A 13,029-nucleotide genomic window follows, 5' to 3' on the forward strand; every position below is an offset into this window, starting at 1 on the left:
ACTAAATTTTTATCAACATATTTGCTCACCACACTAGAATCCCACTTGCTGACTGAATCTCCATTAGAAAAATTATTCACATGAGATGCATTTGTTACTTGTGAAGCTGTATCCTTATGCTTAACAGATCCATTATAAGCAGAAAATACAGGATTTGTTTCATGAAAAGCTGTCTGTTGTGAAAGATATGCAGCTTGGAGACTATCTTCATAATCAACATTATCATACAGAGAAGGGGTTCTTGATAATCTATGAGTACTCTCTGGAGAACCACTGTTTCTATAATCAAGGTACTTTATAGTGTTGTTATCACATAAGGGCATTTCAAAGGGTGCTGAAAGATCAGCTATTGAAGTATTTGATGTATCAGCAAGAGAACTGCAGGAATCCAGAAAATCAATCCCCAAGTTACTCTGGTTATCTACTACATTATGTTTTGATTTTTTCCAGTCACTAATAGTTGAATAAATAATTCCAGGAGAACTTCTTCTTTTCCAAACAGGTGATTCATCTCCACTGGGAAATGACTGTTAAAAAGGAAACATTTATTATTATATTAAATAACAAAATAAGCAAATTAATTTTAACAAATCTTGACCGAAAAACAGTATTATTTGCATTTCACTGATGTTAACATTTACAAATTGTAGTAGATAGACATAGTCACCCAATCTGTAAATGTTCACTAAGCAGACCTAGTATTTTTCAAAAGTTGCTAAACTCTAAAGTTAACAATTCTATATGAAGGAACAAAAAGTAGCCAAATCTAATGACAAAAATGGCTATGCATATTTCATGTTCTATGAATGTGAAAGTGTACTTCGGTTTCAAAACATAATGCAGTGTATGATTGTAAACTGTTGAATAAGTGGTTAGCCAAACATTGTTAATTTCTAAACAAGCATGTGAAGAGCCAAATAGATTTTAAACCAAATAACTGCTTACAGCTTGTTTCTGATTATTAGAAATGTAATTAACAAAGAGAACTTTTGTATAAGTAAATGACTACCAATGAACAAATACCAATTACAATGATCTACTATTTTCCATTTGTAATATGTTCCTTAATATGACAGAAAATGATATAATGACAGGAATAGATGTAGCAGGGTATAGCGTTTTTCGGCAGGATAGGAAGGCCAAACATAGTGGTGGTGGGGGTGCTGCTTATGATAAGTGATGAGTTGTGTCCTCTCAGAGTGAAGGATTTGGAGAGCAATGGCACAAATAGTTTGAGAACATATGGTGTGAGGTAGAGGTATACAGGACTTGATATTTAGTGGGGTGTTGCTATAAGTCAGAGCACAGAGGATGAAGAGCAGATGTTTAGGCAGGCGAGCTTGGCGAGTGCAAAAAGAATGATTGTTATGGGACATTTTTTTAATTACAGCAGTATAAACTGGGAAGAGGAAACTACATGTAGTGGTAAGGAATGGAATTTCTGGAATTCTTAGTGAAACTGGAATATGAGAAGAGATTGGCCCTAAGATCCAAAGAAAATCCTAGGGAATTTTTTTAGCTATGCGGCCAGTAGGAGGAGAAATAATTGTGAAAGAATGACATTGTTGGATAAAAATGGGAATAGAGTGACTGATGCAGAGGACATTGTGGAATTGTTCAATGAACACTTTATTGGGGTATTTCATCCTGGAGAAGTAGGTTAGAGGGATAGGGCAGGTTCGAGGGTTTAGAGGAGAGTGTGTTTCAAATACTGAGTACTCTGGATGTCAATAAAGAAATGAGACTGGATGAGATTTCACCATGAGTTTTGAGAGAATGTAGTAAAGAACTGACAGCTTAATTGACCTGGCTTTTTCAACCAGAATCAAGGTGCAGGAAAAGTGCAAAAGGAGTGAAAGGAGGGTAAGATAATGGCATTGCATAAGGGAGGTAGTAGAATGGAAGCATCAAACTACAGACAGGTTTGTATTTCATCAGGAGTTAAGATTTTGGAGAAATTAGTGATTAAGGGATCATTTACAATATTGGGCAGATGAGGGTAATATTATCTGTGAGAGTCAGCATTGATTTGTTAAGGGGCACTGTTGTTTTCATAATCTATTTGCTATTTATAATAAAGTAATAACAAGAGCAGTTGATGAGGGAAAAGCATACTCTACCTTCCCCCCCCTTTTTTTTTTTTTTACAAAGCCATTTGGCAGGGTACTGTATGATAAACTGACATTTAAGTTGCAGCACATGGGTTTGAATGTCAGGTTAGTGAACTGGCTTGCTGTCTGATAATATATCACAGAGTTGTGTATGAGGGTACGGTATCAAAGAAGCAGAAGGTTAGAAGTGGAGGTCCCACAAGGCTTAGTACTGAGACCTGGATTGTTTAACCTATATATATCAATGACATTTTCAATAGATTGCAAAAGGATATTCAGTTGTTTGCAATGATGTGAAGCTGGGAAGGGTTATAGTAATAGTGCAAATGTGGTAGCTCTTCAAAAGGATTTGAATAAACTGGACATATGGACAAATTAATGGGAATACCAGTTTAATTCAGCTGTAAAACCTTGAAGTCTGGGATATATTGATGAGAGGCTGCATACCCTATTGGAGGAAGTGGGGGGGGGGAGTAAATGATCTTGGGGTGATGATTGACAGAAACCTGAAATTTAGGGAACATATCGCAAAGGTGGTGAAGGTAACTCAGAGGATTGCTGCAATACTGAGAAGGATGCTGACCAGCAGAGAACAGTTGTCATTCCATTGTATAAAGTCCTGATCAGGCCATACCTGGGCTACTGTGCTCAAATTTGGTCCCCAGGATTTGAAGGAGATAATTAACTTGGAAAGAGTGCAGAGGCAGATAACAAAGATGATATCAGAACGGGAATGTGGACTACAATGAGTCTTGCGACTATATGGAGGTCCCGAATAATAATAATAATATACTTAATTAACATCAAATTAGTAACAAAAATAATAAAAATACCTTGTTAAATCCATGCACAAGTGTTAAGTATATGCAATGAAATTATTTTCTGCTATCATAGGTTAAATTTCACTATAAGATGATGAGAATTTAATGCCAACAAAAGTAATTGCATCATCATTATATTTAAGACATTCCAATTCATAATATAAAGCATATATAATAATTATTATTGTTACAGACAACTCCAAGGAGTCCTTAGACTCATTGAAGGAGGCCCTAACCATCATGTCAAGAACTATTCAGCGTTCGCACAGTACCTATCATACTTTGCTTTGAACTCATTCACAGTTATAGCACCCACAACAGATTCTGGCAGCTTATTCCACTCATTCACCACTCTCCAAGTAAAAAAACCTAGTTCTAACACCCTTGCTCAGTTTCCATGGATGGCCCCTAGTTTTCCCCGCCACCAGACCTGTTCTGAAAAATTTCCTCTGAATTAATCTTGTAAAAACCCCTCAGTAACTTGAATGTTTCAAATCATATCACCCCTTTTCTGCCTATCAACCAATTTCTGTAGTCTATAGATCTTCAACCTGTTCTCGTAAGGTTCATTCCATAGACCACCTATTATCTTGGTCACTCATCTCTAGACCCTCTCTAACCTCCTCTTCCCCATCAAGAAAAAATCCTGGTGCCCCAGATTTGGGCACAGTAGTCAAGACAGGGGGTCTTATCAAGGCTCGATAAAGAGGAACGATAACCTGCTTGTCAAAGTGTTCTTCAGTAACCAAGTGATCTGATTTAGCCACTTTTGCTATATGTCCCCTAAACTTCAACTCCCGATCCACCAACACTCCCAAATCTCTAGCTTCATCAATTTCCTGGAGTATAGTTTTGGCAATCTGGTAGAATTGCAGGCTGGCTATAAAGTGTATATGGAGTATATATGTATATATATATGGTACATACATATATATGTATATGGACTATAAAGTGTGTGTGTGTGTGTGTGTGTGTGTGTGTGTGTGTGTGTGTGTGTGTGTGTGTGTGTGTGTGTGTGTGTGTGTGTGTGTGTGTGTGTATAATATATAAAGTAAACATATATATATTTTTGATCCTCTGTGAGCAAATGAGGCACAAATTTAGCAGACACTTTTCATTTGCAAATCTTCTGTTAAATCCACTGGCACGAACTCCATGACAAATTAGTCTCTTTAGAAGCTTGCTTAATGGTCTTTCGACAATCTTCAGTGATTGTCTGGCAAACCTTTTCGATGTTTTTATAATTTCTGCTTGTTAAGAATTATCTACACTAGCACAAGAAAAGTATATTTAATATACTGCCAGATATTTCAGTTTGAAAATAACAAACTATCATCAGTGGCTAGACAGAAAACAGTTTTTAACAAGGTAGAATAGAGACAATTGATCATTCAAAATTAGAACGAGCCACGTGATGTTACCTTGGTAATCATGATATCATTTCACTGAAGAAAGGCAAACATAAGAGTACAGAATAGTTACATGTATAAATTTACAATGTCATACAAAAAACTTAATTTAAAAAATCATACTAAAGATATCATTAGACAGATGTAGTACCTAGATTTCTTCATTAAAAAAAAAAAATAAAATAAATAAATTAATTAATTAAATAATGTGTTATTCGGATCAAACTTTCCCATATTTTTGACATAGGTAGGCAGTCATTACAATTCAGGTTAGGGCAGTGAAGTAAGGCCTCAGCACTCTCTTTGAATAGGTGTTAGAATTTATGGTGAATGCTCTATAGAAAAAACAAACAAACAAGAACATCAATCTTATATTCTTCACAACAAATCAAATTAGTCTGGATTGGCGCAACATGGAATAAATTCGAACGCCTATTCAAAGAGAGTGCTGAGGCCTTACTTCATTGTCCTAACTGAATTGTAATGACTGCCTATCTATGTCAAAATATGGGAAAGTTTGATCCGAATAACACGTTAATTTATTTTTATTTTTTTTAATGAAGACCTTCCAGATACTATATCTGTCTAATGATATTTTTAGTATGATTTTATAAATTTTTTGTATGACATTGTAAATTTATACATGTAACTATTCTGCACTCTTATTTTTGCCTTTCTTCAGTGAAATGATATCGTGATTAACAATGTACATCACACAGCTCGTTCTAATTTTGAATGATCAGTTGTTCTACCTTGTAAAAAACTGCTTTATGTCTAGTCACTGATGATAGTTTGTTATTTTGAAACTAAAATATCTGGCAGTATATTAAATATACTTTTCTTATGCTAATGTGTAGATAATTCTTAATTTCGTGTCACAAGTTTCTCTCAGAAGTAAAATTTCTGCTTGTTGAAGATCAGCCGAATTGTGGTTGGTCTTCAACTGATATGTCCCCATTTTTTGAAATGGGAAAACCACTCACAGGCATGAGTTTTACCTGAAGAGTAGTCCTTAAAGGCTTGCCAAAGCACAACAACAGTTTCAGCTGCAGTTTTACCCAAAATAAAACAATAATTTCACGCACGTTCTCTGTTCCTTGTAGTCAGCCATCACAAAATTGCCAATCTTGCTTGTAAGCACTAGCAAAAAAGCAGCCAGAACAATGAACCAGTTCACACAGCAGGGCACTACTTGCCAGACTGGTGCAGAAAACTTGCACACTTACAATGCCTAGCAGCAGCAGCATCATCTGTAACTAGAAATATGCACAAAGTTCATATTCTGGTTATTTTGGGGTAATCCCTCATATAGCTGCAATTCATCACTTTTCACAATTGGCTTAATGTAACAAGCAATTATGATCATTCATTCAGAAGTAGTGTTTAAAAAAATTGTAAATAAATGCAGATATTCACTTTTTTTTTTTTTTTTTTTTTACATAATCTACTCTTGTTTTTTATTTATTTCAACTTTGTGGAAACCATCCATAAATTTACAGCATTAATATAAATAATTTACATGGTTCTGCCTGACTAACCATACACACAATAGTATAAAATTAAGGAAAATAGATTACACATGGATAAAGGAACACCCTCACTCTAAGTACTCCAGGTATATACAAATCTTAGTTCCAATTGTCACAATGTGTTCATCGCATTGTGACAATTGGAACTAAGTCTTTAGTCTGGAAAATCATATTTACTTTTCTAGCAAAAATTCAAATTTCAGCTTCAGGCACTGTTGAAAATGGCATCTGGTTACTGTTCTTTTCTATCAAATTCATTTGCTGTTCCTACTGCTCTCCTAATGCTAATTATTTTGAACTATTTTGCTCTGTCTTTCTTAAATATGCTGACTGTCTTCAGTTCAACTTTCCTAATAGTGAGATGAGATCATCTTCCTTGGAGATTATTAATGCTTACAACTCAAACTGTTTTTTTTTTTCCTTTTCCAGTTGCACAGATCAAGCAGGTAGAGATACTGAGACATTTGCTATTACAAATGATCTTACACAGAATTGTTCACATGGCTACCAGAATACTAGAAAACTCTAACTACTCTGCAAGCATTCTAGTAATCCTTCTAGGTATAACATGGATGTTGTTGTTTGTCCTGTAGGCAATTCAAATCATAATGTAGTATTCATTCTTCTCCCAATAAGCAATACTCTCACAAGCACTCATCCACATGCTGTAGCTGATCTTTGTGACTTCTGAGATTCATTTCTTTGGTTAAATTGCTGTTTTCAGTCTTCCAATCTAAACATTTATACTAAATGTATCACTGAAGCAATTCTTATCAGTATGGAAACATTTGTTCTCCATTCCACTTATATTTGTTATACTTTATCTAAGCCTTGGTTCTCCAAGAAATGTGTTAAAGCTGTATAAGAGAAGAATTGGGCATATCACAAGTGCTACTACTGCTCCTTGGCATTACAGCCCATTTAGCACCTGGGCCTGTCTCAGGATAGCCTTCCATTCTTCACGATTCTGTGCCTTGCTCCTCCAGTTCTTTACTCTCATTTTCTTTAAATCATCCTCCACATCGTCAAGCCATCTCCTTTTTGGTCGTTCTCTGGACCTAGATCCACCTGGTCCAGACATGAAGACTTTTTTTACGGCTCTATCATCTCTCATTCACTGAACATGTCCTAGCCATCTCAGTCTTCTCACCTTTATTTCGGTAATAATATCCACTTCATTGAATTTCTCCATTATTTCTTTGTTATTCCTCACTCTCCAAAGTCCATTCTCATTAATTGGGCCAAAGATCTTTCTTAATACCTTTCGTTCCCATATTTGTAATTGGTTTTGATCTCTCTGGATCATTGTCCATGTTTCACAGCCATACAAAAGCACAGGTTTGAGGATTACTTTATATAGCTGGATTTTACTTTTTATCGAAATCAAATTCGATTTTAATAGTGGCTGAATACTATAATAAGTTCTATTTGCAGCAGCTATTCTATAGGTAATTTCAACTGACATATCATTACTTTCTGTTATTACTGAACCCAAATATTTGAACTGCTGAATTTGTTCAAAGGTTTCTCCATCTACTGTGAAACTTTGGCTGTTTCCCAATTTTTGTTTATCTCTGGCAACAATTAAGTATTTTGTTTTAGTTTCGTTTGTTTGTAGTCCCATTTTCCTTGCCTCCTCTCTCATTTGTCTATAACCTTCTCTAAGGCTTCTCTCAGTCCTTGCAATACAGTCCACATCATCCGCAAAAGTCAAAAACTGTAGACTTCTATTCATAATAGTTCCACCTCTGTTTATAATTACATTTCGTATTACCCGTTCAAGGCATAGGTTGAAAAGCATTGTTGATAGTTGATCTCCTTGTCATAATCCTTTGGTAATCCTGAACTTAGGTGTGAGTTTGCCCTGTATTTGCACTCTACCCATGGTATTTCTGAGTGTCATTTTAACTAATCTTATCAGTTTAGGTGGAATTTGGAATTCCTTCATGACTTTAAATAGCTTATCTCTATCGATGTTATCATAGGTTTGTTTAAAGTCCACAAACAAATGGTGCAGATTGATGTTGAACTCGTAGCATTTCTCCATTATAGTTCGTACTATAAAAATTTGGCCTGTTGTTGATCTATCATATCTAAAGCCACATTGGTAGTAGCCCAGAATTTTTTCTATAAAGGGTTCCAATCTAGTTGCTAGTACCTTTGCAAATATTTTGTAAATTACTGCTAACAGTGATATTCCTCTATAATTTTGGCACAGAGACTTGTCATTTTTCTTATGTATAGGAACGATAATAGCAGTGTACCATTCAGTAGGCATAGATTCAGTTTCCCATACCTCTGACAAGCACTTATGTATTTTGATTAATAGTGATTGCCCACCATATTTTAATAGCTCAACTGGTATTCCATCTTCACCTGGTGAAGATGGAAAACCAGTTCTCTTTAGGGCTAATTCCACCTCGTTTAATTCTGGTGCTTCCTCTGCCTTAGCTTTTCCGATACTTGCCAGGGATTCGTTAAACTCGTCTTCTTCTGGAAGAAGATCATTTTCCAAGCTTGTTTTATCCTGAAGGAGATCTGCAAAATATTCTGCCCACCTTCTCAAAATGTCCTCCTTTCAAAATTTTGCAGGATGATTTGGATAGATTGGAGGTCTGGGCTAAGGAGAATGGATGTCAGTTTAATGTGGCAAAATGTAAGGTTATGCATTTTGGGGTGAAAAGATTGGCGGCAGTTTACTGCATTGGTGGAACCGTGCTCCAGGAAATTGATGAGGCACGAGATTTAGGAGTGTTGGTAGATAAGGAATTGAAATTTAGGGGACACATTGCAAAAGTGACCAAAACAGCTCATCAAATCACTTGGTTGCTGAAGAATACGATGACAAGCAGAGACAAGCAGGTTATTGTTCCTCTGTATCGAGCCTTGATAAGACCCCATCTAGACTACTGTGCTCAGATTTGGTCACCTAGGTTTCTTCTTGATGGGGAGGAGGTGGAGAGGATCCAGAGGCGAGTGACCAAGATGATAGCAGGTCTGTGGAATGAACCGTATGAGAACAGGTTGAGGATTTGTGGGTTGCAAAAATTGGTTGATAGGCGGAGGAGGGGAGATATGATTGAGACATTCAAATTACTGAAGGGTTTCTATAAAATTAATTCAGAAGATATTTTTGAGAACAGGGCTGGTTGTGGGAGGACTAGGGGGACATCCATGGAAACTGGGCAAAAGTGTGGTTAGTAAAGGTGTTAGAGCTGGGTTCTTTACTTTTAGAGTAGTGAATGAGTGGAATGCACTCCCTGAGTCTGTGGTGGATGCTGTGACAGTGAATGAGTTTAAGGCGAAGTATGATAGATACTGTATGAATGTCAAATAGTTGTGATGAATATGATTTGGGGCCTCCCTCGATGAGTCCAATGACTCCCTGGAGTTGCCCACAATAATAGTAATAATAATAATAATAGTAATACATTTTCTTAATTTGTCCCGTATTTTTCAAAATCTCAATTTCATTTAGCCTTGCCTTTTCCCATTCACGTTTCTTTCTTCTACAAATCTTTATGGCTTGTTTTCGTTTTTCTCTATATTCATTCTCATTTGCTCAAGTTTTTCGTCCAAGCATCTTTAGACAAGCTGTATTTCTGTCTTCAACACATTTTCTACATTCTAAATCATACCATTCATTTCTTTTATCATTGTTTCTGGATCCCAGGACTTCTTCAGCCACTTGAGAAATTTTATTCTTGATCCATTCCCATTTTTTTTTTTTTATCTATAGTCATATTATTTATACGTTCATCCTCATTTATTTCTTCTCTCAATCTTTCAATATATTTTTGTCTGATTTTTCCATCTTTTAATTTTTGGATGTTATATCTTGGTGTTCTCTTTCCTCTACCTACTTTATTAATTTTTATCCTTTGTTTATATTTAATTCTTAACAAGTAATGATCTGTATCACAATCCACTCCTCTAAAATTTCTTACATCAATGATATCTGTCGCATGTCGTCTATCAATCATCACATGATCTATCTGATTTTCCGTTATTCCATCTGCCGATCTCCAGGTAACTTCATATACTTTTTTATGTGGAAAACAGGTTGTACATATAATCATATTTTTGCTACTTGCAAAATCAATTAGTCTCATGCCATTTTCATTACTTTCTTCGTGTGCGCTATCTCTTCCAATTGTTGCTCGGAAGGTCTCTTCCTTTCCTATTTTGGCATTCATGTCTCCTAGAACCATTTTTACATCCTGTTTCGGTGCCTGATCATGCATCTTCTCCAATAATTCATAGAAATTCATCTTGTCTTCTTCACAAGAGTCCTCAGTTGGTGCGTGTGCACATATAAGTGAAATAGTGAATATCTTAAACTTTATTCTCAGTACACAAAGTCATTCATCAACTGGTCTAAAATCAAGAACCAAGTGTTTCCATTTTTTATTAACCAAAAATGCGGTGCCAAAGGCTTTTTGATCTCCTCCACTGTAAAAAATAGTATGTGTTCTGGTATCAAATATGCCACTTCCTTTCCATCTCAGCTCCTGCAATGTTATCAGCACTCTATATCTCTGTATATCTGCACTCTATATTTGTAATGTTCTACAGTGACTTTAAATTAAAAAAAGGATGAATATTAAGTAAAAATTAAAATTTTGGAAGATTTTAAAAACAAACATACCTTATCTTGTGCAGAAATATTTCCTGCTAATATCTGCTCAAAATTGTGACTCATGATTAATCCAAATGGTCGCTGAGGATATTCATGAGGTGCAGCAGCACCAGGAAGTTCCATTCCTTGTTTCTGCAGCTCTTCCTTGCATGCCTGAAGTGCTTCAATAGCAGCATCATCATAATAACCAAAATCTTGTTCAAGTCGAATTTGTAAAAATTCAATCAAATCTTCCATTTCCATTTTCAGTAATGTTTCTAAGTATACAAAAAAGAGGAAAAAGACAGATGCACATGCAAAAATGTAAATATATTGAAACTAAACACATACAGCATCTTCTTGATTTAATGGACTAACTGGGGAAAGAGGGTGTCCATAAAAATCAAAAAGTCTGCTAATCAAAGAATTCATAAAAGTGTTTATATGAAACCAGATGTCTGTTAAATAAAAAAATTATATAGTTTGAAACACAATGAAACTCTTGTTTACAGGCCAAACACCAAATTTCACTCTCTATATAGTAATACATACATATTGCATTATTTATTTACTGCATATATCTTGATTTAATGGATTAACTGGGGAAAGAGGGTGTCCATAAAAATCAAAAAGTCTGCTAATCAAAGAATCCATAAAATAGAGTGTTTATATGAAACCAGATGTCTCTTAAATAACAAATTATATAGTTTAAAACAATGAAATTGTTGTTTACAGGCCAAACACCAAATTTCACTCTCTATATAGTAATACATATATATTGCATTATTTATTTACTGCATAATAGATATTTCATTAGGCAATACATAATCATAACAAAAAACTGAAGATCTGCAGTCATGCATAATGAATCATGAGAAAAGGAATTACTTTTGCACTTTTTCCCATGTTACTACTTCTTCACATCATATTCTTTATAAGCATGCATGACGGGTACTTCAGATTAATTTATCCATCAGTTCTAACTTTTGTTTTACAGTGAAATGTGTTTTTTTCTCCTCTTTTTCTATTCATCGTGGATTAATTAAAAAAAGAATCTGTAGCATAGAACAAACTTCGAGTTTCACTAGGCACAAAGTACTGTGTCCAGTGGCAGCCAAACATTCTGACATACATGTAATAGTGAAGTACAAAAGTGGTGACAACTCAAATTTGCTGTTGATTCTAGTTATGAGGTCTTGGTATTTCTCATATTTTTAGGATTCCTTTAAGCCAAAAATTGTTACAACTTGATTAAGCTGAGTAACAATATATAGATATCGTGTCATATTTACTGAAAAACTACACTTTTATATATTGGTTTTCCATGCAAACACAACCTGATGGTGCCAAATGAAAAATTTCATCTGTGAAATCCAAAATTCTCAATTTGACAGATCCATTAAATCAGGATCTGTCAAATTGAGGGTACCTGGATTTGACAACTTCACCGTATATAAATATGTACATAAAATCAAAATGTTTAACATTCCACAAAATGCATACTACATACCATCTTTATATTTTCGATTTTATTTAAGACAAGCTTGTAAGTATCGAAAATTTATGCTGACCAGATCAAAATTTGAGCAGAAATGATAACATATGGTCATTAAGTTAAGTTAGATAGCAATACTAAAGATCTGTTTGTTTGTCTGTCTGTGTGTGTAGAAGAGAGAGAGGAATTAACTTATATATGTGTAATGCTACACATATATAAGTCTGTGTAGTGTAACAATGATACACTACACAGACTGCATTTATCAAAATGACAAAAATAAATATTGCACATGGGAAAAATCTGTCTAGTCTGATGCACCATTAGATCATTTCATGTTAATGTATACTTCATAATGAAATAAATTACAAAAGTAAAATTCTTGTAACAATTATAAATATTCATAACATCTGCACTGTTTCTAATATTTGCATTTCATCCTACTCGTAGTTCTTTATTCTAATATATATATATATATATATATATATACACACACACACACACCTAAACCTCTTTTTTACGCGATAGATACATTCCTAAAAATTACACGTAAATAGAATTCACATAAAAAGAACTACTGACTCCATAGAAAAAGTGAAGATTGGTTCCAAACCTGAAATATAAGCAAAATAATGAAAAAAAAACAAACATTAAATTCGTTAGGATCATAAGATTTTTATTTACATTTCATGGAGAACACACACACATATAATGAATTTTAATAACTTAAAAAAAAACATATCCATTTCAGTTGTTTGCTAAGAAAAATTATGTTATTCGCTATCAGTTTCTGACAATAAACGTGAAAGCTTTCGTTTTCGCGAGACTGTAATATCACTAGAACTACTAGATATGGTATTATCGTCATCGCCTTCCACCTCAACTTGGGGAATTCTTCTTGTCATGCCTTGAACAAAACTACCATTGGTTGTTTCAGTAGTTTTAGGCATGAACTCAGTTATTAATCGCTGTGCTGATGCTTTAGATAAGTCGTGATATAATTCTCTGTATGAAGACATTAACAACTTAAACTCACGTGAAAACTC

General features: G+C 34.6%; 1 protein-coding gene across 12 annotated transcripts in view; it reads right to left on the reverse strand.

The window, feature by feature from the left end:
• LOC150104068 (USP6 N-terminal-like protein) overlaps positions 1-13,029 on the reverse strand; it is a 615,889-nt gene that overhangs the window by 19,356 nt on the left and 583,504 nt on the right. For all 12 annotated transcript variants that reach the window (XM_090397263.1, XM_090397258.1, XM_090397257.1 and 9 more), the window contains 2 exons: positions 10,519-10,766; positions 30-527 (listed from right to left, as the gene is read on the reverse strand). In XM_090397263.1, coding sequence (XP_090253389.1) covers positions 30-527; positions 10,519-10,766 — 746 coding nt within the window. The remainder of the gene's footprint in view (positions 1-29; positions 528-10,518; positions 10,767-13,029) is intronic.

The sequence above is a fragment of the Typopeltis vanoorti genome, chromosome 8 (assembly GCF_054136105.1).
Source record: "Typopeltis vanoorti isolate ZY-2024b chromosome 8, IOZ_Tvanoo_1.0, whole genome shotgun sequence".
NCBI classification, from domain to species: domain Eukaryota; kingdom Metazoa; phylum Arthropoda; class Arachnida; order Uropygi; family Thelyphonidae; genus Typopeltis; species Typopeltis vanoorti.